This window comes from Rhinolophus hipposideros (assembly GCF_964194185.1).
Source record: "Rhinolophus hipposideros genome assembly, chromosome: 20".
Lineage (NCBI taxonomy): Eukaryota > Metazoa > Chordata > Mammalia > Chiroptera > Rhinolophidae > Rhinolophus > Rhinolophus hipposideros.
Window position 1 is genome coordinate 42,125,895 of NC_138066.1, and position 24,787 is coordinate 42,150,681.

General features: G+C 35.5%; 1 protein-coding gene across 10 annotated transcripts in view; it reads left to right on the forward strand.

Annotated features, from left to right (window-relative positions):
• The window catches only part of HELZ (helicase with zinc finger), a 137,470-nt gene that overhangs the window by 96,481 nt on the left and 16,202 nt on the right, over positions 1-24,787 (forward strand). For all 10 annotated transcript variants that reach the window (XM_081027344.1, XM_081027339.1, XM_081027341.1 and 7 more), the window contains 7 exons: positions 3,689-3,740; positions 4,488-4,678; positions 6,414-6,621; positions 11,770-11,849; positions 15,791-16,361; positions 16,756-16,975; positions 17,798-18,314. In XM_081027344.1, the coding sequence (XP_080883470.1) occupies positions 3,689-3,740; positions 4,488-4,678; positions 6,414-6,621; positions 11,770-11,849; positions 15,791-16,361; positions 16,756-16,975; positions 17,798-18,314 (1,839 nt within the window). The remainder of the gene's footprint in view (positions 1-3,688; positions 3,741-4,487; positions 4,679-6,413; positions 6,622-11,769; positions 11,850-15,790; positions 16,362-16,755; positions 16,976-17,797; positions 18,315-24,787) is intronic.

Sequence of the window (24,787 nt, forward strand, 5' to 3'; positions counted from 1 at the left end):
ATTTTTTTTTAATTTCCATGAAATTGTTTGGAAATTCGAGTAAGTACTGGACTCTTTTTATTTAACTCTCCATTGTAGAAAATTTTAAATATTTACATAAGTAGAGAGAATAGTATAATGAATTTCCTATCCAGCTTCAGTAATTATCTACTTAATCTTATTTTTGTCTGCAGCCCACTTCCCTCACTCCACCACCACCACATTTACACACTGGACAATTTTAAAACAAATCGCAGATATTTTATTGTATGTGCTGGAGTCTTTTGTTTAAAGGGAATTTACATCACTGATAGAAAAAGATGATATTTCTGAAAATGTGATACTAAACCGTACAGTTTTCCCCGAAGTTTCCTTGATGTTTAACTTCCAACACAATTCTATGCATAAGAAATATTAAAAATTAGTATTGTTAATGTTAGATTAAGATTTAAAACCCCAGTAAGATTTCATGTGGATAAAATCAGAAGACTGGATGATCATTGAAAATGCTTCAGGACCTGCTTCCTCAGGGCTGCCGTTGGCAACAAAACATACCTCTGGCTGTTCAGCAAATTACTTTGTTCTCCTCACTAAGATGTCAGTTGTGTGATAAGCTTAGCAAAGGTACAAAATGCGAGGACATGCAGGAGCAGGTAGTCTCCGCTAACTCTTCGTGGCCTCATTCTCCCCAGGCATCACTTATAGCACTGTCCATCTCATGGGCGCCTGCAGAAGTAACATGTAGGAAATTGTATGCCTGTCTTCACGGTGCTTACTCCTAGGGCGATTGCGGGCACCATGTTTGGAAGCTTTGCTAAAATGGAGTAGATTCCTTTATACACACTATGAAAACTATTCAGAGGGTAGATAATATTCAGAAATGGATCCTCTGGAAAGACCAAAGCATCATTTTATAGATTTCAGTTTGTGAGTTGTTTTTCAGCATCTGTCTATCACTAGATGTTTATATTGTGTCTCACTGTTCAGACATCAGAGAATGTGTCAGTAGACTCCATGCCTAGCCAAGGGTGGACATAATGGTGGTCCCTCATAAACATTTGTTGAAAATATAAATGGAAAACAATGAAAGAATGAATTAAAAAATAAATATTTGAATGAATAAATGGTGGAGTGGAAAGATAATCCTCAGAAAATAGATATGAACTGCATTTGCTTATAAAAATCCTGGAATTAATTAGCGTTCTACCAAAGGTACACATACTTTCTGAGATTTATTAGCCAAAGTTTAGAATTCTCATTAAGAAAGGACTTTTATATACATAGCGCTAGCTTACTTCTACATCATTATTTTCTTTATAATCTCCTAAACACTGTATATTTTGTATAGACCAAGTACTCTTATGTTCTGTAGTTGCATGCAATCCAAATATGCTAGAGGAGTTGTTCCTGTATCAAGCTGGACAGACTGCTAAATAACACTTGTAGCTTTACATGATAGATTCTAGGTTGCTTTTTAATTTAGTCTATCCCACAGCGCCCAGAGTGCTAATGTATGTGTCTGGCATGCTTCCAGCTTTAGAGTACAGGATTACCTTAGAATATGGTTACTCTTTGTACTGGTTTCCTATTGCTGCTGTAACAAATTAGCACAAGTTTTGTGACTTTAAACAACACAAATTTATTGTCTCACTTTTCTTTGGGTCAGATGTCCTTGGTTGATTTCTTAGCTCCAGGTCTCACTAAACCAGGATCAAGGTGTTGGCCAACCGGGCTCTTATCTGGAGGCTCTGGGAAGAGTCTCCCTCTAAGGTCATGCAGATTGTTAGCAGAATCCAGTTCCTTGTGGTTGTCAGACTGCAGTCCCTGTTTCCCTGCTGGATGTCAGCTGGGAGCCATTCTTAGCTTCTGCTGGCTTCTCTCCAGTTCTCCCATGTGGCCCTTACATCTCAGAGACATCAGTGGTGCATTGACTCCTTCTCTCCCTTGGAATCTCTATGACTTCCCCTTCTCCCACATCTCTTACTTCCTCTTGTGCTGCATCTCTCTGACTCCAGCTGGAGAAACTTCTCTGCTTTTAGGGCTCATGATTAGATTGACTCCACCCAGATAATCCAGGATAATTTTCTTATTTTAAGTCTATAACTTTAATTATATCTGCAGAGTCCCTTTTGCTGCATCACGTGACATATTCAGGGGTTCCATGGATTAGGGTGTGGATATCTTTGGGGGGCTATTCTGCCTACCACACTTCCTAAATGACTGTTTCCTTCACATACTACACAATTGCCCCTGGTTGATGGGTCCTTAGAGGCTAAGAAATCTAAAAGGTTGGTTCTCTTGGACCCGTCTTATCTTCGGACTCTGTCATTGGCTCACCTTTCTTCTGTCAGTGTAAGTGCCCCTGGCTGCTCTTGCTCTCATCTCTAATTGCTTATGGTCTTCCCACGTGCTTCTGCCAGCCATTTTCTTATTTCCAATTTTTCTCCTTTTTTCAGTCTGCTTTTCCTATCACTTCTCTATTCCTCAGAAGTTTGTCTTTTACGGTTAGTGCCAATCACTGTGAACGTTCTCTTCTGGTTAATAGACCAACTATGATTCTCTTTTGACTATTTTTTTTTCTGACTTTTTAAGAGTTAGAGCTTAGCCCTTGCCTGCCTATCGCTAACCAAATGGCCTTCAAAGTTTAGTGCTGATCTGAACATTTAATGTCGCTGACAGGGAAATAAATGAAACATCACTATACTTTTGCTCTAGTCACAAATGAATTTTTCTTCCTGCTATAGACATTATCTTCCCCTTTAGTTTTCAGATGTAATATACAAATAACAAATTTGTGCATGTGTAAGGGTAAATTGTATAATGTGCTACTTGTGTTGTAGAATGGCTTTGTGTGTTACATTTAGTCAATGGAAAGAGAAAGAAATTTTTAAAGTCCAAAAATTCAGAACCATTGTCTCTTTCAAATACTGTCTCTGCCCAAAAGTCATCATTTTTTAGTGGTAGACTAGTATACCATTATATGAATCTGCCATTGCTTATTTAAAAAATCCTCCATTGATGGACATTGAGGTTGTTAACAATTTGTCACATGTATAAACAATGCTGAGATGAACATCTGTGCCCAAATCCAGTATTCCATTTGGATACATTCCTGAAAGTGCAGTCACTGGGTTAAAGTGTATGTACTTTTTTGATGCTTTTAATATGTATTGCCAAATTGCTTTCTAGAAAATTTGTACATTCTCTTAAGCAAATTATGACAGTGTGTCTTTTTCTGCCCTTTCAGTAAATTTTACCCTTTAAGATGCCATGAATCATATTCAAAATATCATAAATCCCAAATCATATTTACATTCATGTTATTGTTTTAAAGGTTTTCATCCTCAAGAATTGAAGACTGATATTTTTCTCTTGAAAAACAACTTTTGTATTTTGTCATTTAATTCATAGAAAATTTATAGAGAAGCTGCAAGGAGTAGAACTTAGGTTTCAGTCATATTGATTACATACATGTATATTTTTATAAAAAATATTTTAAAAAGAATTTTAGATGTCCTTAATTTGAAGCTGAGAACACTTGAGTTCTAGCACCATGACTTAATATTAAAAAAGAAAGTTGGTTCAAAGCAGTCTAATGGTTATTAACTAAAGACTCGCAGTCTTTAAATTTTAATTGTTGTTGTATACTTTTGATTTGCATAGGGTTAGGAAAAGTGGTTTTATTATACATTTGTTTTTTTCTGTAAAGGGGAAAAGCCTTCATCATACCCAGAATGATCATTTCCAGAATGATGGAATTGGTAAGTGGAAAAATTAGCCTTTTGAAAACTTGTTTTTATGATATAAGAGATTTACCCCAAATTTCATCATTAGAAAGAGGAGGGTGGGAGAGGGACCCGCACACGCACACGGACACGGACACAGTGGAGCTCACTCAACTCTCCCATTCATGTCATTTCTGAAAAGGGGTTATTTTGTAGGTACCAGGTACATATCCAGGAACTTTGAGTAAAAACATTTAAGCCTTCTATGCAACATAAACTTTTTGGAACATACTTATATTCTACAAATATTGAGTCATACAAATTTCAAGATAAAAGTTTATTTTAATTATTTAAAATGTTGCAGAATTATGCTTTAAAAATAATTATTATTTATCCTTCATATTATAGGTGGCTTTGTTACAATTGCAAAACTTTATTCTGAAGAATTGTATTTATTTTCCTAGTTTTGGAAGAATGTTTACTGAGAGTGTATGTATTTGCGTGGTTTTCTCTCGAAAGACACATCTGTAGCCTCAGAATTTAAAATTACACTCGTTTCTAAAAGGACTACTTTGCATACCTTAAGCTAATTTTAGGGGACATTTTTAAATGGTTACGATTTTTTTTAATATGCTTTACTCTTCCACCCTGATAATTCTTTGTTTATAAGATATCTTCTGGCAAACCTGGGGAATGTAGTTTGCTATTGGATGATTTAAATTATTTTTGTCTAGGTGAAAATGTACAGCTATTGAGTGCATCCTTTCTCTATTTATTTTTCAGTTCAGCCCAATCCTTCCGTACTTATTGGCAATCCTATTAGAGCATATACTCCTCCACCCCCTCTTGGACCTCACCCAAATTTGGGGAAATCTCCAAGCCCTGTTCAGAGAATAGATCCTCACACTGGGACAAGTATTCTTTATGTACCTGCTGTCTATGGAGGGAATGTAGTTATGTCGGTGCCTTTACCTGTAAGTGGACATTTGAGATACTTTCTATTGACTAAAATTAAAATAGGCTTCATTCACTAAATTAGTGCCTATCCCAAATAGTGTTCTACCAACTTCTTTTTTTGAAAAAAAAACTTCTCAATGCTTGTAAGCTTCTTTTAAAGCAGTTCTTTAACCTTCAAATTTTGAAATGACCAAAGAAATGTAAATTGTTGCTTAGAATTTGTTACTAGATTGTCAGTGGTTATGAAGAAATCCGTAAATTAGATATTTTGCTTGAGAAGCCTTTGTATTCTTTTACAATATTTTTCCTGGAGAAATTTGGGCTAAAAGTTAACAGAGGTAGTAAGTTGGTCTTTTGTTTTGTAAACAAGATGTTTGTCTTTTATTGTTTGCTTTTTATTCTTGTATAATTCACTAGCCCTTCCTAAGAAATACAGTTCTTTGGAGGAAGCAAAGAGGCTTGAATTAGTCTAACTCCCTTTTGTCTAAATTTATATGAGAAATTCCAAGCCTTATGAAATCTTACTGGTACTTAAAAACATTATTAAGTCTTTTCTAAGACTCTGATTTTTAGAGGGCTTCCATCTTGTGTAAAACCCATTTTTGTTTCCTTTAAGATATTTGAATATTTTGGTAACTTTGTTAATTTGCTGATATACTAATATTTCCAAATTCAAGAATTTTAGCCTAGAAATCCTTTTTCTCATTTAAGTCAAGTACTGTAATTGCAGGCAGAGGTGATCATTGCCGAGGATCTTTGGCACCCCTGCCCACACCTCAAAAATGGACAAATGCCAAGCTGGAAACATTTCTCAGCCATATTGGTCACAATAGTTCACAATCACGGTAGCCAATGAGAGTAACTGTCAGTAAGAAATATGTAGTTCATGCCCGTTCCCCATAGACTTTCAATTTTAGCTGAGTTATTTCTTCCCAGACAGTTTGGCAACGTTATTCATCATCTGCTTTAAATAGTAAGTCCCTTAGGATTTGTATTTCATTTTACTAGGTCAAAGAGGCTTTTATTATATAAGATTTCTAAGAGTCTGCATTTAGCAGTTATGTTAAAATAATAGGGGCAGTAGCTCAGATGTCATTCATTAAATATATTCCTTTTATGTTAATATACGGGGTCCATATATTTAGAGACACCTAAAGAAATTTTCTGTTTCTGTGATTTAAGGGAAGAGTTGTATTAATCGAAAGCATTAATTAAACTAATGACCTGTTTGAATTTTGCTTATCATAATGAACGTTAAATGATTTGTAATAAAAGTTGGAATACCTATTTTTTGAATTGAGACTTCTTAGACTAAATTCTTTCTTAAATTCCCCCCACCCCCCCGCCGTTCTCTTAGTCAGTCTAAACTATATAACTATGCACTTAAGATTTTAAAAGATAATTTTCATGGTAACCTGTTACATGTATACTTCATACTGAGGGGAAATGATTCAAAACTGTAAAATGATTTAATACCTCAAGAAACAATTACTAATTTTAAGTCCTCAGTTTCTTCCTAACCTGAAAAATGATCAATTTTCCCTTACATACTAAAGATGTAGTATGTTTTGGCCAGTTAAGATGTAGTAATAATTCTACCAATTACTACTATTAGCATTGACTTTGTAATTACTCATTTTGATAAAATTGACATCTCCCTGTGTGTTTGCTGTTTCCTAATCAACAGCACTATGGCAGTTTGTCTTCCAAAAGGTACTTAATTAAATTATTTTGTTTCTTGTAATAACCTAGGTACCGTGGACAGGATACCAGGGTAGGTTTGCCGTTGATCCTCGAATCATTACACACCAAGCAGCGATGGCCTACAACATGAACCTCTTACAGACACATGGACGGGGGTCTCCTATACCGTATGGCCTCGGGCATCATCCACCTGTCAGCATAGGGCAGCCACAAAACCAGCATCAGGAGAAGGATCAACATGAGCAAAATCGAAATGGTGAGTTGGTTTGCTGTTCTCATGTTCCTAAGTGGATGGTATGCCAAGTTGTATCAACATACAAAGTTCCTTTAACTGTATGATTATTAACTTTAGAGATTATAGACCTCTTTGAGAAAAAAAATCTGACATGAAAACTGTGGATCCTCTCTCCAGAAGATACAAACATGTACATAGATACAAAATGTGCATGTAACCTACTACTTATGATTGGTATTACCAATTTCCTGAAAAAATGTTTAACTTTAGTATTTAAAGTTTTTAAAAATTGCAGTCATTTGTAATTGAGACAGAAAACCCTCTTTCGTTAAACATTTTTGTTGACCCAAAGTATTTGTGGTACACTAAACACTAATGCTACTGTGGCAGTAGATTTAAAGTAGTTGTGTCTTATGTAAATGTCATAGTCTCTTGTCTACTAGAATTACAAATAAGGAAAAATTACCCACTATATTTTTTTAAAGTCAGGTTTATTGAGATATAATTTCCATACAGTAAAATTCACCCTTTTGAAATGTACACTTTGATGTCTTTTGACGAATGCACAGAGTTGTTAATCACCACCAAAATCTGGAGATAGGGTATTTACATTACTTCAAAAAGTTCCCTCATATCCCTTTGCAGTTTGTCTCCTCCAACCCCTAGTCAGGCAGCCACTAATCTGGCTTTTGTCCCTGTACTTTTGTCTTTATCCCATGTCATATAAATGGAATAATGGAGTATATAGATTTTTATGTTAGGCTTTGTTCACTGATCTTAATGCTTTAGAGATTCATTCATGTTATCTGTGTCAGTTGTTTGTTCCTTTTGAGTATTGATTAGCATTCCATTATATGGATGCCCCACAATGTTTTTGTCTGTCCGTCAATTGATGGACACCTTAGTTATTTCTAATTTGGGCTTCTAAGCTACTCTGAACATATGTGTGAACATACATTTTCATTTCTCTTGGGTAAATGCCCAGGAGTGAGATTGCTGAACACATTGTACATAGTGAACTTTATAAGAAACTGCCATATTATTATTTTCCAAAGTGGCCAAAACATTTTAAATTTCTACTAGTAATGTATGAGATTTCTAGTTGCTCCACATTCTCATGGTATTGTCAGTATTTTTAATTTTACCCTTGCTAGTGGGTATCTGCTACCGTGTTTCCCCAAAAATAAGACCTAGTTGGACAATCGGCTCTAATGCATCTTTTGGAGTAAAAATTAATGTAAGACCTGGTGTTATGTTATGTTATGTGTTATGTTATGTGTTATGTCATGTTATGTTATGTTATGCCCAGTCTTATTTTACTATAATATAAGACCGGGTCTTACATCATGTAACATGGTATAAGACTCGGTCTTATATTAATTTTTGCTCCAAAAGACGCATCAGAGCTGATTGTCTGGCTAGGTCTTATTTTCGGGGAAACACAGTAGTATCTGATTGTGGTATTAATTTGCATGTTCCCAGTGACAAATGACGTTGAGTATCTTTTCATTGGGCTTATTTGCTATCTGTGTATCTTTGATGAAGCATCTATTTTTATCTTTTGCCCGCTTTTTATTGGTTTGTCTGATTATATCATAAGAATTCTTTGTATATTCTGTACACAAATCTTTAATTAAACATGTGTTTTAAAAATATTTTTTCCCGGGATATGGCTTGCCTTTTCATTTTCTTAACAGTATCTTTCAAAGAGTAGACGCTTCTATTTTTGATGAAGTCTAGTTTATCTATTTTTTTATTCTATGGGTCATGTTTTAGGGTTGTGTCTAAACATTTTTGCCTAACTCATGATCACAAAGATCATCTATTTTTTTCTGGAAGTTTCATAGGTTTAGCTCTTACATTATGTCCATTTTGAATTAATTTTTGTGTGTGATGTGAGCTAAGAATTGATGGATTTTGTTGTTGTTTTGTTTTTGCATATATATATTCAATTGTTTTGGCACCATTTGTTGAAAACACTGTCCTTCCTTTATTAAAATAACTTGGTGCCTGTGTTGAAAATCAGTTGAACATATATTTGAAGTCTGTTCTGTTCTATTGATACATATGTTTATGTTTTTGCCAACTATGATTACTATAGCTTTATCAAAGTCTTGAAATCAGGTAGTATTAAATCTTCCAACTTTGTTCTTCTTTTTCAAAATTGTCTATTCCAGGTCCTGTGCATTTCCACATACATTTTAGAATCAACTTGTGAGTGTCTACAAAAAAGTCTACTGGGATTTTGATTGGGATTGTGTTGAATCTATAGGTCAATTTGAGGAGAATTGACATCTTAACAATATTGAGTCTTCTGATTTATGAACAAGGCATCTCTCTCTCTCTCTGTCTCTGTCTCTCTCAAGCTCTTTAATTTCTTTCAGCTTTTTAAAAAGTTTTCAGTATACAACTCTTGTACATATTTTTTTAAGGGGAAAACTTAGATTAATATAGGTATTTAGTATTATAATTTTACTCCTCAGTAGTGCATTCCACAAATTCCAATATTGTATTATTTTCATTTCATTCAGTTCACTTTCTAATTTCTCTTGAAATTAGATCCTTGGAATATGTAGAAAGGTGAGTTTTAGTTTTCATTTATTGGGGGTTTTCTAAGAATTTTTCTGTTACTGATTTCTACTTTAATTCCATTGTAGTAAGAAAACATTTTGTGTGACTTAAATCCTTTTGAATTTACTGAGTTGTTTTTTATGGCCTTATGTCCCAGGATATGGTCTATCTTTGTAAATTTTCCATATGTATTTGAGGAGAATGGAGTGCTCTGTAAATGTTAATTAGGTCAAATAGTTGATAGGATTGTTCAAGTATACTATATCCTTGTTGATATTCTGTCTACTTAAAAATACAGATATATTGAGAGAGGAATATTGAAATCTGCAAATACAATTGGTATTTGCCTATTTTTCTTTAAGTTGTGCTTGATGAATTTTGAAATTCTCTTATTAGGTACTTAAACATTAAAGTACCACAATAGTGTGCTGTTGATTAATTAACTCATCATTATGGAATGACCTTCTTTATCCCTGGTAATAATATTGCTGGGAGATCTATTTTTTCTTAACATCGGTAAAGAAATTTAGCTTTTGTTTTGACTAGTGTTAGCACAGTATATCTTTTTTTGATCTTTTACTTTTAATCTATTTGTGTCTTTATATTTAAAGTGTGTTTCTTTTAGATAGAATATGGTTGGCTCTTGATTTTTTTTTTTTAAATCCAGTATGACATTCTCTTTTAACTGAGTTGTTTAGACCATTTATATTTAATGTGATTATTGATATAGTTAGGCTTGATTTTATCATCTTGCTATATCTGTTTTTAATTTATCCAATCTGATTTTGTTCCCCTTTCTTTTTATTCTCCTTTCTTTTGGATTAGTTGAGTATTTTTTATTATTCCATTTTTATCTCCTTTTTGGCTTATTAGCTATAACTTTATTTTATTTTATTTTAGTATTTTGCTTTAGGGTTTATAGTACACATCTTTAACTTATCACAGTTTACTTTCCCATTTATATTTACCACTTCATATACAGTTAAAGAACCTTACAATATTTCAATTTTTTGTTTCCTGGCCTTTATGATGTTATTATAATGCATTTCACTTTTACATATGTTATAAGTTCCAAAAGTTATTGTTATTTTTGTTTAACCATCAAGCATTGTTTTAAGTTTTAAATAATATGGAAAAGAATTGTTTGTATTATCCATGTAGGTAGCATTTCTGGTAATCTTTATTTCTTTCTTTATGTTCATATTTACATCTGATATAATTTTTCTTCTCCTTGAAGGACTTCTATTAAATTCTTTGTAACGCAGGTCTGCTGCTGATGAATTCTTTCAGCATTTATATTTCTGTAAATCTTTTAATTTTACTTTAGTTTTTGAAAGATATTTTTAGAGGGTATAAAATTCTTTGTTGACAATTTTTATCTTTCAGTACTTTAATGATGTTGCTCTGTTTTCTTGCTTGCATTTTCTTTAGTGAGAAATCTGATATCACCCTTAGCTTTGTTTTTCTGCATGAAACGTGTCATTTATTTCCCTGACTGCTTTTAAGAGTTTCTTTTATACTAGTTTTAGTAATTTGATTACAATATTTTTTGGTGTAGTTTTATTGGTGCTTTTTGTGTTTGGGGTTTGTTGAGTTTCTTGGATCTGCGGTTTACAGTTTTCATCACGTTTGGAAATTTTTGACCTTTTATTTCTTCAGATATTTTTTTCTGTCTCACCTTTTCCTCCCTTCAAGAATTTCAACTACGCATATATTAGCCTACTTAAAGTTTCTCCACTGTTCATAGGTGCTCTTATTTTTTAAAAAATTCCTTTTAATTTTTGTATTTCATTTTGCATAGTTTTTATTGCTCTGCCTTCAAGTTCATTCAGGTTTTCTTCTGCGTTGTCTCATCTGATGCTAATTTCATCCGGTGCGTTTTTCATCTCAGGCATGTAGTTTTCATATCTTGAAGTTTAGTAGTAAGGTTATTGTGGCACAATGATTCATTTCACACTTTCAATGGCATTCCTAAAGGAGTGTTTTTTGAACAAGAACCCAAATTAAGGATTCTTTCAAGGAATTTAAATTATCCAGCAGTTAATTCTTATATGTTAATAGTTTTTCACATGTATGAAATAGCATTGTTTAAGTCTATTATAATTGTGATATTTTTAACTTCAATTTTGCTTCCACACTATTTATGTATAACTGCATTTCTTTCACAGTATCTTTATTCAGTTAATATTCTTTTAGTACATTATTTGGAATATGCTTAATTATTTTTATAAATGACCAAATTTTTGAGCCTTTATAAGTAGGCAAGAATACCAAGTTCTTTTCAATGTCTAGTTTAAGAAAATGAGGCTGTAAATTCCTGGAGATTGGGAAATTATATTTGGAATTACTTGATGTTTTAAGATTATCCCTTTATTAAACTTTTGCCTTGTCAGTGAGGTCTGCTTTGTTCATAAATTTTCTTTCTTGCAGAGAAACTGCCACTGAAAATTTAAGAACAAAACTCAAGCAGTAATATAAATTGATAATAATGGGCAAAAAATGTTTAAAATATTCTACTTCTTTGTCTAATATTGGGTAGTCATTGGAAATTAACATCCACTGGAGATAATTTATAAGAATTTTTAAATATTTTCTTAGGTAAAAGTGATACAAATAATCCTGGACCTGAAATTAATAAGATTCGAACACCAGAGAAAAAGCCTCCAGAATCAAAACAGGTATGCTGCTTACATTTAGTGAATGCATTATTCTAATGGATTTAGTCTGATTTATCATCTTGAAATATTGATGTTTTAAAGAAAAGTATGTACTTTTTATTGTTTCACAACATTCTGGTGGGTCATGTTGCTGACTCTCCTTCTACCTTTTCTTTGGCTACGTTATTCATTTATCAATATATTTTTCTCAAATTGTGATATTCAGTGATAGACTTGAATTTAGAGACTTTCCATGATAGAGTAGTAAATGAAGACACAGCTATAAATGTGTCATTGAAAATTATCTCAGAATGGGAAGAGCTATTATAGTGAAGAAGAAGAGTTAACTTCCTAAGAAGAAGGATTAACTTCCTCATGTCATTTACTTATTTACCTCATCACACCCACTGTGGAAATCCTTAACTCTTTATCCTTTCATTCATCTACTTTCTCTGTTTCTGTGCTTGTGAACAAGTTAGGGAAAATTGAATTATTGGTTGAATTAGTACCTCTGGAAAATCATGTTTTCTAATCTCAGGGAACCTGAGGTGCTCTCTCATATTTCTTTTACATGTTCTTATCTCCTTTTGCCTGATTTTCTCAGCAGCTCTTTTCCTACCGATTGTCTTCCACCTTATATTATCTTTATGATCTGGAGATCACCTTGCTTTAGACTTCCATCAGCAGGTTTTCACCCTGTTAACTAAAAACCTTAGATTTACCACTTTTCTATATCCTGAACATCCTTCCTTCCTTATCACCAGTCTCAGAGGAGGAGTTCCCACTAAAACTAATCTCTCCCTTTCCGGTCACCTCAGAGACCTTGTCTCTTCTTCTCATTTATCTTTAGATTCTTTCTAGCTACTGGTTCTGTTTCCTCAGTCTATAGGTAAATTGATTGATAGGCTGTTTTTTTAAAAGATACTTTCTCTGACCATTGTCTTATAGCTACTACCTGTTTTCTCCTTCCCATCTCATTTTTTATTTGTCCGTTACCTATATCAGGCCTCAAAATTTCAGTGAAACTATTGCGCTCCAAATGACCCATGTTATAAACACACTTCAGTTGTAGTCTTATTTGACTTATCTTTGGTATTTGGTACTGATTTCTAGTCTTTCATCTTGGACCGGCTTGTTTCTTTCGGTTTCTGTGACACACATTTTTAGTTTTCACAACTCTCCCTAACATGACCTTCTATCTCTTTTCCTGTACACCTTCTTCCCATCTATTCTTAGTCCTTAAGTTGGGGTTTCCCAGAGTTCTGTCACTGTCTCATACCTCTGTTTGCATACTATACTTTCTTACTATGAACTAGTCCGTTTCCATAACTTTAAGTACGTGGTCCATGGTAATGACTTGCAAATCTGTGCTTCCTCAGCCTTGCTTTAAGCAGCTGCTCTCTGTATTCAGTGACTTGTGTCCCACAAGCAGCTCTGACTCACAGTTTCAACAACCAGAAGGACTCAGTGCCCACTGGAGGAGCTGCAGTGCGAATGAGGTAGCCAGGGAACTTCCTGACAGTAAGAAGGGAGCTGCAGTGCACGTAGAAGTCTTACGTGTTTGGGAAGGGTGCAGGGAGAGAACAAACGGCACTTTAGGATGGGGTTGCAGCAGTTGTAGTCAAAGGCAGCTTAGGACAAAACCAAGCCTAAGACTCTTAGGTGCTATCAGAGCAACTAAAGCCAAGATAGCTGAGTGTCTCACGTGTCCTTGTTTTAAAATTTCCATGTGATCCTTCCCTGTCAGGAGACTAGGCAACCTGATAGACAAGTTTCGTTTTCTTACCCACCCTGATGCTTTGTCCTGGGGCCTAGAGGGTAAGAAACTTCCTAGCTCTCCTTGAGTCAGTAACTCAGTATTATGAGGAAAGTGACAGAGGATAATCTAGTTCTGATTAACAGACTCGTTTAGACCTTACATCCCTGTATCCTCCTTAGCCCATTGTAGTATCATAAAGTATCATGTCTTGATCTAAATTTCTGTGGCACTGGCCTGCCTTCCTGTCCCTATCAAAGTCAGAAGTGAAGGAGGCAATTAAAATAACAGCTCATCCACAAGCAACCTTGGCATCTAATCAGGGTCTCCCTTATGCAATCAGAGCATGCATATCAACAGTGTTTTCGGAAAAGTATATCCCAACTGAATGTGGCTTCAGTCGTTAAAAAGATAAAGATTTATGGGGCAAAATATTTGTTTCTAAAGAACTTTAATCAGGTTCTGAGACATTTGAAGAGCTGGTATTCCAACTGCTTAGGAAGGCTGGGACAGAGTTGTCATTCTTCTCATTTAATTTTCTAAACAATTTATATACACATAGTAATCTTAAGGACCATATTGGCCAAACTTATTGGCAGTCCATTTGAGTTAATGATTAGAGGTAAGAATGCATGATTGGTACATTGCAACCAGGCTTGATTGCCAGGTGTACCCCCGCTTTAATTCAGGAACGTGCTAGTTGTTCTGTGTTCCTGGGAGTGGTCCATTCCGCATCTGAGAGCCTTTGCTGAGGCAGGTACCCTGCCATCTTCAGTGACTATTTCAGCGTTAAAACTTGTAAGGAGATTGATACACCAAAGCAGCTCATTGAGTGTTTTGACAGAGATGGAATATAAAATTTTCTTCTTTCCATTTTATATTTCATTTTTCACATTGTCACTGCATACGATCCAGCCTGCATTTCAGAAGGATGACAGCATCCCTAGCTTACAAACCTTTGGTAACTTGCCACAGTTTAAGGATTAAAAAAATGTTTATGCTCAGTATTGAATCATTCAATATCTTGTATAATCGGGCTTTTGCAGTTTCATCTGATGTCAAGAGGGGAAAAACTAATATATAAACAAATGAAGTTACAGCTATGTACACACAAAAATTTCATGCTCCTCAAATCTGCCATACTTTTTCTCTCTTCTCCACCTTTGTATAAGCTGTTACTTTTACCTAGAATGTCCTTCCCTCCCTGAAAAATTCCAGGTCTTTGTGCAAGATTCAACTCAAACGCCATAGCCTTTGTGAAGCCACTTGAAATTTTCCCAGGCACTAGGATCTCATATCGTTTCCTCTTACAGCACCTCTAATTTTAATATGTTTACATGGTTTCCTCTACTAGAGTCTAAGCCAGGGTTTAGCAGACTTTTTCTGCAAAAGGCCAGATAGTAAATCTTCAGATTTTGTATGTCATATGGTTACTGTTGCAGCCCCTCAACTCTGCCATTGCAGTGAGAAAACAGCCACAGACAATATGTGAATGAATGAGTATGGCTGTGTTCCAATAAAACTTTACTTATAAAAATCTGTTGAGACAGAAGTGGCCTGGGTCCTTAGTTTGCCAACCCCTGTTCTAAGCTCTTGAGGATACAGACTTGGTCTTACTGCTTTTTAATCTCCAGCACCAGGCACAGTGCCCTTGGTAAACCCTCAATAAATGTTTGTTGAAGGAATAAATGTCAAAATGTAATGGCAAAAGTTGACAACCAAACTGGTTATACAAAGATGATACATAGATTATTTGTTCACGTCAAGTTAGTATTTAAATTGAGATAAGTTATTTTTATTAATATAGATATTTTTGAGGGAAGAGATATATAAAAAAATAAGAAGGAAAGAATACGTCTTAATGATTTACATTAGAAAGAAAGAAATGATTATCTTTCCAAAGAAGAAAGTGTGAAATTAAAAATAATGTTTTTAAAGGAATTAAAGTGCATATGCTAGTAAAGCGGCAGTATTTGTTCTTATGACTGAGACTTAATATGCTGTGTATCTGTTTTGTCTTTCCTAATTGAAAAAATATGTATTCCCTCTTTTGATTGTCAGAAAGTGATTAATTGGGCACCTAGCACTCCTGCTATTACTGATAAGAATGTATCATATCCTGAACATGCGCCAGGGGTGGGAAAAGCTGGAGAGCCACAGGACTCCGACCTTCTATAGTTAGAATGACTTCTTATTTTTTTTCTAGGTGGATTTGGAACCAAACCCACAGAGCAGAAGTCCCGAATCACGTCCTGGTCTTGTTTACCCCCATACCAGATTTCATCGCAAAGATAATCTCAACCCAAGACACACAAATCCTCCTCCTCCTGCTCCCCATGCTCAGTATGCAATCCCTAGTCGTCATTTTCATCCCCTTCCGCAGCTACCAAGACCACCATTTCCAATTCCGCAGCAGCACGCCTTGTTAAATCAGCAGCAGAATAATTTGCCTGAACAACCCAATCAGATGCCCCCCCAACCAAATCAGGTAGTACAGCAGCAGAATCCGTTGAATCAGCTGACTCAGCCGCCACCTCCTCGACTTTCTCCTGCCTATCAGGGAGGACCCAGCAGTGCTTTTTTTAATAATGCAGTTTCTCATCGACCACAGTCCCCTCCTACAGAGGCTGTGATTCCTGAGCAGCAGCCACCTCCCATGCTGCAAGAAGGCCACAGTCCCCTGCGAGCCATTGCACAGCCTGGCCCCATTCTTCCTTCACATCTGAACAACTTCACTGATGAGAACCCTCCAGGATTGCCTATAGGGGAGACTTTAGGTAAGTTCTTCGATCATTGCTGAATGTGGCAAATTCAGATATTTACTTAAAATGACACGTAGTATGCAATATTAATGTGGGTCAGGATTGATTCATTCTTTAATGCCAGCAAAAGTCAGTCACTTAGTGGAGTAGCTAGGACCTAGTTCCAAATGCTATGTAATATTAAGCACTCCGTTGATGCCAGGTTACCTCATTATGTAGCTGAGGAAGAGTCGTCATCATCATTACCAGAACTCTGGTCACTGGCAGATTTAGAAAACATTTGCTTTCTCCCAAACCTAAATAGTAGCCATTCCTTTGTGGAGAAAACCTGGTTGTAAACACTTGTGAAAAAACTGACTGGAAATCCCAAATGCATGAAAACATGAGCTTTTCACAAACGGTTTTGCAGATCGTATGCATGGGAATGTAGCTTTGGAGACATTAAGGCAGCAGCAAGTGCGGTTACAGCAGTGGAACGAACATCATGCCTATCTCAGCCAGGGCAGCATTGCGTACCCACACCATCACCATCCTCATCCTCACCTCCAGCATCTTCCTCAGCCACCAGTGAGAGCAGACTGGAAGCTTCCCAGCAGTGCCGAGGATGAAGCAGAAACAGCAGACTCGAGGTATTTCAGCAGACTAAACAGCCTCTGAAACATATTTCAGAGAAGCATGACCCGCCCCCTTTTTGCTTTCTCAAATGCTGTCCTTTTAGCCTCAGGTTGGAATATTGTCCCAAAGAAATCAATTGGATGCATGCCTTCTGGGCACATACTACACAGTTCTATGGATTGACCCTAAATACAGAGAATTGATTTAGAAGCTAGCTTTGTGCAAATCCAGGCCTGGGCAGTCGGCTGTGGACTGAAATTAACATGGCTCTGGGCTCTATGGTCTCTTTTAAAAGAGAAACGTATCATCCTCAGTAGTGGGGTTTTTTTTTTTTCATACTCAGCAGTAATACTTATAAAGAATGAATAAGGACAGAAGTAAATTAGTGGTTAAAAATTATAAATTTATTATTAATTTTTTTCCTAATGGCACAGATTTTTACCTTTTAACTACAGATATTTATGAGTGTTCAATCTTGACTGGAAACTTGCCTTGATGGCTAGTGTCATGTGAATGCATTGAAGCGTTTCCTGATCTCTTCTGAATAAGGTCCGCCGTTAAGGTGACTTTATCACTGCCGGTTATCAGAGGCACGTAGAGACAAGGACGGTCGTTTTAATACAAAGGGAAAAGAAAGAAATTAGGTACCTGGGCATAGTTAGTGTCTTCAACTCAGCATCTGTTGAGTGTTAATGCTTACATCTGAGATTAATTAATGTTGGTTCAAATGATATATTACGACTTTGTAGAAATTGCACTTGTAGTTGACTATGCTCTTGTTAACATGATGGAGCCTTTCTTTTGTTTTCTCCTCCTGTTTTGTCGTCTTTTTGTAGGTTTCAAGACTTACTCAGAGAACTGTCTAATCGTGATCAAAGTGAAACACGGGAACTAGCAGAAATGCCACCACCTCAATCAAGACTTTTGCAATATAGACAAATTCAGACTAGGAGCCCACCAGCAGTCCCATCTCCCCCATCCAGTACAGACCACAGTAGCCACTTTTCTAACTTTAATGACAACAGCAGAGACGTTGAAGTAGCCAACAACCCAGCATTTCCACAGCGCCTGCCACCCCAGATATTCAGCTCGCCTTTCTCGTTGCCATCGGAACACCTTGCCCCTCCTCCCCTGAAATACCTGGCACCTGATGGGGCATGGACTTTTGCTAATTTACAACAGAATCACCTAATGGGGCCGGGTTTTCCCTATGGCCTACCTCCATTGCCTCACAGGCCACCGCAGAACCCTTTTGTACAAATACAGAATCACCAACATGCTATTGGTCAAGAGCCATTTCACCCATTGTCATCTCGAACAGTCTCTTCTTCTTCGCTCCCCAGCTTAGAAGAGGTAAATGCCTTTCTTTTCCTTTTTTTCCTTTTGGGATTAGTTGATTGTGAAAAATTCCAATATTTATTGATTTGATAATAGTGAACAGATCTTACTTAATTTCATAGTCTATTAGAGATAATGTTGGAACTTATTTTAATTTGCCTCCTCTTATTGTGGTATTACAGACTTTGTAGAATGGTCATTATTGTTGAAACATGAAGCCCCTTCGTGTCTTTTATTGCTGTTGTGGAACATTTAACATCTGACTGACTTGAGGCGGCCCTAGCTTAGTCCTGTCTAATCTGGGGAAATGGTTGTTAGCGAGTCCTCATTTTGCTTAGGTTGCATTTGTTAATTAGAGCTTTCTGTAGGGGCTGGCTGTCTCAGCCAGTGGTCAGCTCCAGGGCTGTGCTCTTTCTCATGTCACTAGGCATCTTGGTGGTTTCTTAGACTGAGGCAGTTGATACAAAATGATACTCCGAATCCCAGAATTTGCATTGTTTAACATAGAATTGACTGCTAAACTAAACATTTTAAGGGAAATCGAAATTTTATCTTAAACTACTTAGGTATTTCCAAAGAGCATCTTTATGGGCCTTCACTGATATGAAAATCTTAGTAATTTCAGGTTGTAAAGCTTCCAAAATGGTACCATTTGGTGTAGACTATAAAAACTTGCTGTACTCTATTAGCTCTAATAGATTTTTGTGTATGTGTGGATACTTGATTTTTTAATATAAAAGATAATGTCATCTGCAAATATAGTTTTGTTCTTTTCTTTCCAACCTGTGTGCCTTTTATTTCTTTTTCTTGCCTAAATGCCCTGGCTAGAACCTCTAGTATAATATTTAGGGTACATATTTGGCAAAATTAGAGAAAAACAAGTATATCTACAGTGAGTTTTCCAAATTTCCTTCTGTTATCGATTTCTAATTTCATTCCATTGTGGTTGGAGAACATATTTGTAAAATGTTAATCTTTTAAAATTTATTGAGACTTGTTTTGTGGCCCACATAGGGTCTATCCTGGAGAATGTTTCAGGTGCACTGGAGAAGAACGTGTACTTTGCTTTTGTTGGGTGGAGTATTCTATAGATACGTGAGGTCTGTTTGGTTTATATTGTTGTTCATATTTTCGATTGCCTTTGGATGTTCTGATAGCTTTTTATATCCATTATTGATTTTGTTATCATTTGTGACTTTTCTGAACTAATTTTAAAAAATAATTTTAAATTAATTTTAAAATTCCAGACTAGTGTTTTGAAGTCTGTATTTGTCACGTGTGGCCTCTGAAGTCTTTCTTCTGTTAGCTTCATGATCAACTAATCACTGCACAGAGATTTCTTTAATGTTTAGAACCAAAAACCACCCAATTTTTGCAGTGGTATCTGGCTGTATGTTTGGACACACCTTCCATTCTCATCCCGCCAGTTGACCTCTCTGCTTTAGCCCCAAATTCCTGCTTCCTCAGAGCCTGTGGATTAGCTGGAGATGAGAGATTTGTGGGTCTTTCCTGAGCATGTGCACAGAACGTGTATATTCTTCTAGATTCCTGGGAATGTCCGAGTTGTTCAAGGCCCTTATTCCCTAAAGCATCTCATTCCCCAGCCTTTCCTCCACAGCTTTCGGTTAGTCTGTTGTTTCATCTAGCTGATCCATTAACTCAGGCAGCAGCAATTAAAATATTTTTCTATAAATGTTTTCGATATGGCCCCTTTAGCTTGAGTTAGACAGAAATAAGGCAAGTACTTTTTTGGGGTCTTGTGTTTTGTTTGTTTGTTTTGTTTTTTTTAAGTCACCAGATAGGTCAAAGCAAATAATTACAATTCTTTGAGAATGAGGCCTATTCTGCTCCTTCTGGTACTGGTGCCAGAAGTGCAGCATCATATTTCAAGGCCACCACTGAATTGGAGAACAAGGGAATGGGACTAGGGTAAGCTAAAATATCACAAAGCTCACTGTTCTTACTGAAATTCTCTGGTTTTTCTTAACTAAGTGCTCTCCTGGGGATTCCCCGTTTCCCCAAAAGTAAGATCTAGCTGGACAATCAGCTCTAATGCAACTTTTGGAGCAAAAATTAGTACAAGACCCGGTCTTATTTTACTATAATATGACTGGGTCTTATCTAACATAATATAATATAAGACTGGCTATTATGTTAATTTTTGCTCCATAAGACGCGTTAGAGCAGATTGTCCGGCAAGGTATTATTTTCGGGGAAACGGTTGCAAACTTTGGTTTTCCTCATTCCAGGAAAGCTGTTTGTGACAATTTTGCCAGTTTTTTCATTGCTCTTTTGGAGGGATGGACTTTGGAGTTCCTTACTCCACTATTTTTACTGATAACACTTGGGATGTTTTAACTTAACCTGCCAAGTTAATGTATAATATGTCTGGGAAACAATGTGCCAAAGTTTTTTATAAGGTCTTAAAAGTTTTGTACTTTATGAAAAATACTGAATAATGTACTTTAATCATTGCTCTATTTAAATGTTCCAAAGTTTTGGAAATAAGTTCTTTGTATCCTGGAGCTCTTAACATTTGATATTACTGTTTAGCTGTGTGTATGAGTAAGTACCCTCAATTATCAGTGAGTTCTTAGAGTGGAATTATTTTTGCAGAATCATTTGGTCACCTTTATTTTGATGCATGAGATTCACAAATGATGACTAACTTGCAACACTGAAAAAATTCTTTGCCAAGGCAAATATTATTTTTACCACATTGCAAGTTTTGACGTTTTCAGTGCATTAGGATGACTTTTGTGTATTATGTTGTACAAAATGCTTTTGCATGAATCATCTCGTAGAATGAATGGTTTATGTGCTTGCTGTTTCCAGCCTTTTAAAATAGTTTCTTTAACATTAACAATGCAGGAAAACGTCTTATTTCCCCTCCTACTATGAATTCTTTTATTGCTAGAAACCTTGTAATTAATCTTATATGGGATGAAAACATCTAGATGTTAGCTTAACAGTTAACTTGAACAGAGATGGTTTTTCATATTATGCTTTTTCTTTTTTATAATATTTAGATTTTCTTTTGACAAATGAAGTTCACACATGGTTAGCATGGAAAACATAAAAGTTAGAGAAATTATTTCTAATTTCACTATACAAAGATAGTTACTGTAACACTTAGCTTTTCATAGCATTCATCATATATGAACCTGTGGGGGGGATTGCTTGCTGGGGAACTTGAAACAATTTTCCCCCTAATTGTTGTGTTCAGTTGTATCACCCCATCAAACCTTTCTTTCCACTGTGTTGAGGTACCCTAAATGGAATCTTGATCCTATTCTGTAACATTTTTGGTTTTTAACGTTTTTAAGAGTATTCCCATTTAGGTGCTTCAGGCTTGACTGTATGGTTTTCCTTACCGACCTCAAATGCAGCCGAAGTGCTGGCCCTCGGCTGCCTGGATGAGGCTGGGGCCCTGTAGGCTGGTGGTAGTGCCTTCACCCTCTCCCACTTCCAGTTCTTGACCGCTGTAAAGATGGGATACGGGCAAAGGTGCTATCCGTACCTAGGCCAGGTTATAGACCATTTTAGTTGTCTTCGTGCTTTATTATTTATTCTCACTAAATAGAATAATAGCTTTCTTATCAAATACTAAAGTCTTTATAATAGCACTGTATCATCCTTGCATTTCAACTCACTGCTGTGGAGGTGGGGAGAGAAATGCAAAGAGAAACAATAAAAGTTAATTCTTGACTTCTGGGCTTCTAGGGGTTCAGTTTCTAGTAATTTTGGCATGATTCAGGAGTTTTCAAGGTAATTTTTATCTGCATGTGATTTTTTCACTTTGTGTGATAATTTTATAATCTAACTTCTGAGTAAGATACAGTTTTTTAGTATATACTGAGATCTGTTTCTGGACTTTATATTTTTCATCTATATGTTTCTGTACCAGAATTACACTGTTTTAACTTTTGAGGCTTTGTAGTATTCTAATTTGATAGTGTAAAGTCTCCCTTATTACTAGTTTTTCTTCCAGTTTCTGTATGTGTGTTGGGGGGAAAAGAGGGTTTTTTTGTTTTTTTTTTTATGGTCTTTTTCTAGAAGTTTAGAATACCTTTTTGAACTCTACCCATACCCGCCCCTCCCCCCCGCAATCCCCCCCAAACAATAACCTTATTTGGGTCTCTTTAAATGTATAGATTAAATTGGGGGGAATTTTGTCTTTACAAATATTTTAAACCTCTCATTTAGGAATTAGTACAAGCTTCAATATTTTAATTTTTTCCCCTCCCTTCTTCCCCTCCTCCCTTTTTTATTTATTTTCTGAATATTCCTCTGTAAAATTCTGGAGTGTCTTCATTTCTGGTTAAATTTACTCTTAGGTTGATTTTTCCTTGTTTTGTTTATGAACGGGACCTTTTTATCCCATTATACTTTCCAGCCATTTTATCTTGATGGACAAATCCTCATTCTTCTTTAAGTGGGCATAATTTTACCACGTTAAAAATGTTCATTTAACATAGAACTGGCAATGCCGATACTGGTGCAGAGCAAAGCTTTTGCCATTTAAGATGTGCTTCGCCATGAAATACTTTGCTTAAAGGTGCTTCTGAGTAATGGAAAATTCTTTTAAAAACATCACTGTAAGTGTCTCAGAATTCATTTATGAAGCTGCAGGGTTTTGTGTTGCAGTGGTGGTGTTGTTGTAATGGCCTTGTAATGAAAATGGAATGCTTATAAGTCACTCATTTTGATAAGCTTTCAGTAAATCAGCATTTACTTACGCCATCTTAGAGATGACACGTATGCCTGGGTATATATTGCTTTGAAGTATTTCTTGTCTTATGTGTTTGTCTTTGAACTTTTGACTCATCTATTCATTTTTATTTTTCCCCTCAAACAATTTTAGTTTTGAAGTTAGTTGATTGTTATGATTTCAATATTGTTGTCTAATCACCCCCATCCCAATTCCCTTGTATGGGGCAAAGTATTGTACAAATGTAACTTGAAGATTATATTCTTGGCTGATTGACATATTCTGCCTATCCTGACTTTAGAAGTGGATGGTGTTGTATAACGAGGTGGTAATGTTGCTGTCTTAGAAGTGTCTTCTCAGAGAGATCGCTAATGTATGGTATCTAATAAAACGTCTAATGCATATAACAAAGACAGTGATCAACAAATTAATAAATTAGATTCTATTCATGCTTAAATTATCAAAGCTAATCATTTAAATGAGATGTTCTATTTTAATTAACGTTTCTGACACCATAGTTAATGAGACTTGGAATTTTCACCAGAACTCTTCCTTAGTGATTAGCTTTAATAGTATAATTATAAATAGAGCTCTAATTAATTGTTACTAACCTTTCCCCCAGTTATTTATGTATATACATGTGAAGTAGCTCGCTAACCTCATACAATAGAGATATACCTTATGAGACAGTGCTAGCAAATTATAAATTTTTACTTAAACTGACAACCATCTTTAACAGTAGAAAATTTATACATAATTTAGTCATTTAGTTTTTCCTTTTTAAATGACTTTTGAAATTTTAGCATTATATTTTGTTAGAGAGACATATTAGCAGTAGACTTAGAAAATAATGATCATATGTTTAGCTATATAACTATTTCACAGATTAACATAAAGAATATTTATAAGCACACAAACATATATGGAGTTGGTACTTGACCCAGAAGTAAAGATCTCTCACAGAGTAGAGTGAGCCTTAAAGTAATAGATAATGAAATTATTTAAGACCCAAGGACTCTAAAATTAGACTTAATGTCAGTCGTTGATACGGTTGCCATCCCAAAAAAGTAAAGAAACAGTCTGATTGGCAGCAGATGGATGTAGACAGAAAAGTCTCTTCATGAAAAAAACTGAGAGCTGGGCAAAAGTAACAGGAAACAAAACAATGGTCAAGAAATAAGAAAAGAAGGGAGGAAAAGTAGAATTATATGTTTAAACAACCTAGGGGCCCACAAGACCAAAGTGTACGTGGAAATATAAAGGGTATTCTCTGTCAAAAATATTCTTCTTTTGCAGGAAAGGATCTTCTAAAATTTTTGTTTTGCAGTCCTTGTCTTTCAGTGTACTTCATAGAAATTCCCTCTGTAGAAAAAAATTATGAAAATATAAACTCATTGCCCATAATACATACTATTGTAGTCAATTAGCATACTCTGTGGTTTTTTTAATTTAAATAACTTACGTACACTTGTATATGTCATAACACTTGAATTACACATCAAATTGGTGATGATTGTTAAAGCTGGTGATAGATTATGTTTGGATATTTTAATAACAAAAAGTGAGACTATATTTTCTTTGACAAAGACTGATTTATTGAAGACTTGAAAATAAAACTTAGAACTTTGGACTAACTTGAGGCCTTGGAGAGCCTTTATTCTGACTCCTCCTTTTTAAAGGAAGCCGAGGCACTAAGTTAAAGGACTTGCAGCTTAAGCAGTTAGTAATTAGAGTGGAGCTGACTTCGTGTTCTATGTTGCTTCTGAAACGTCACTCT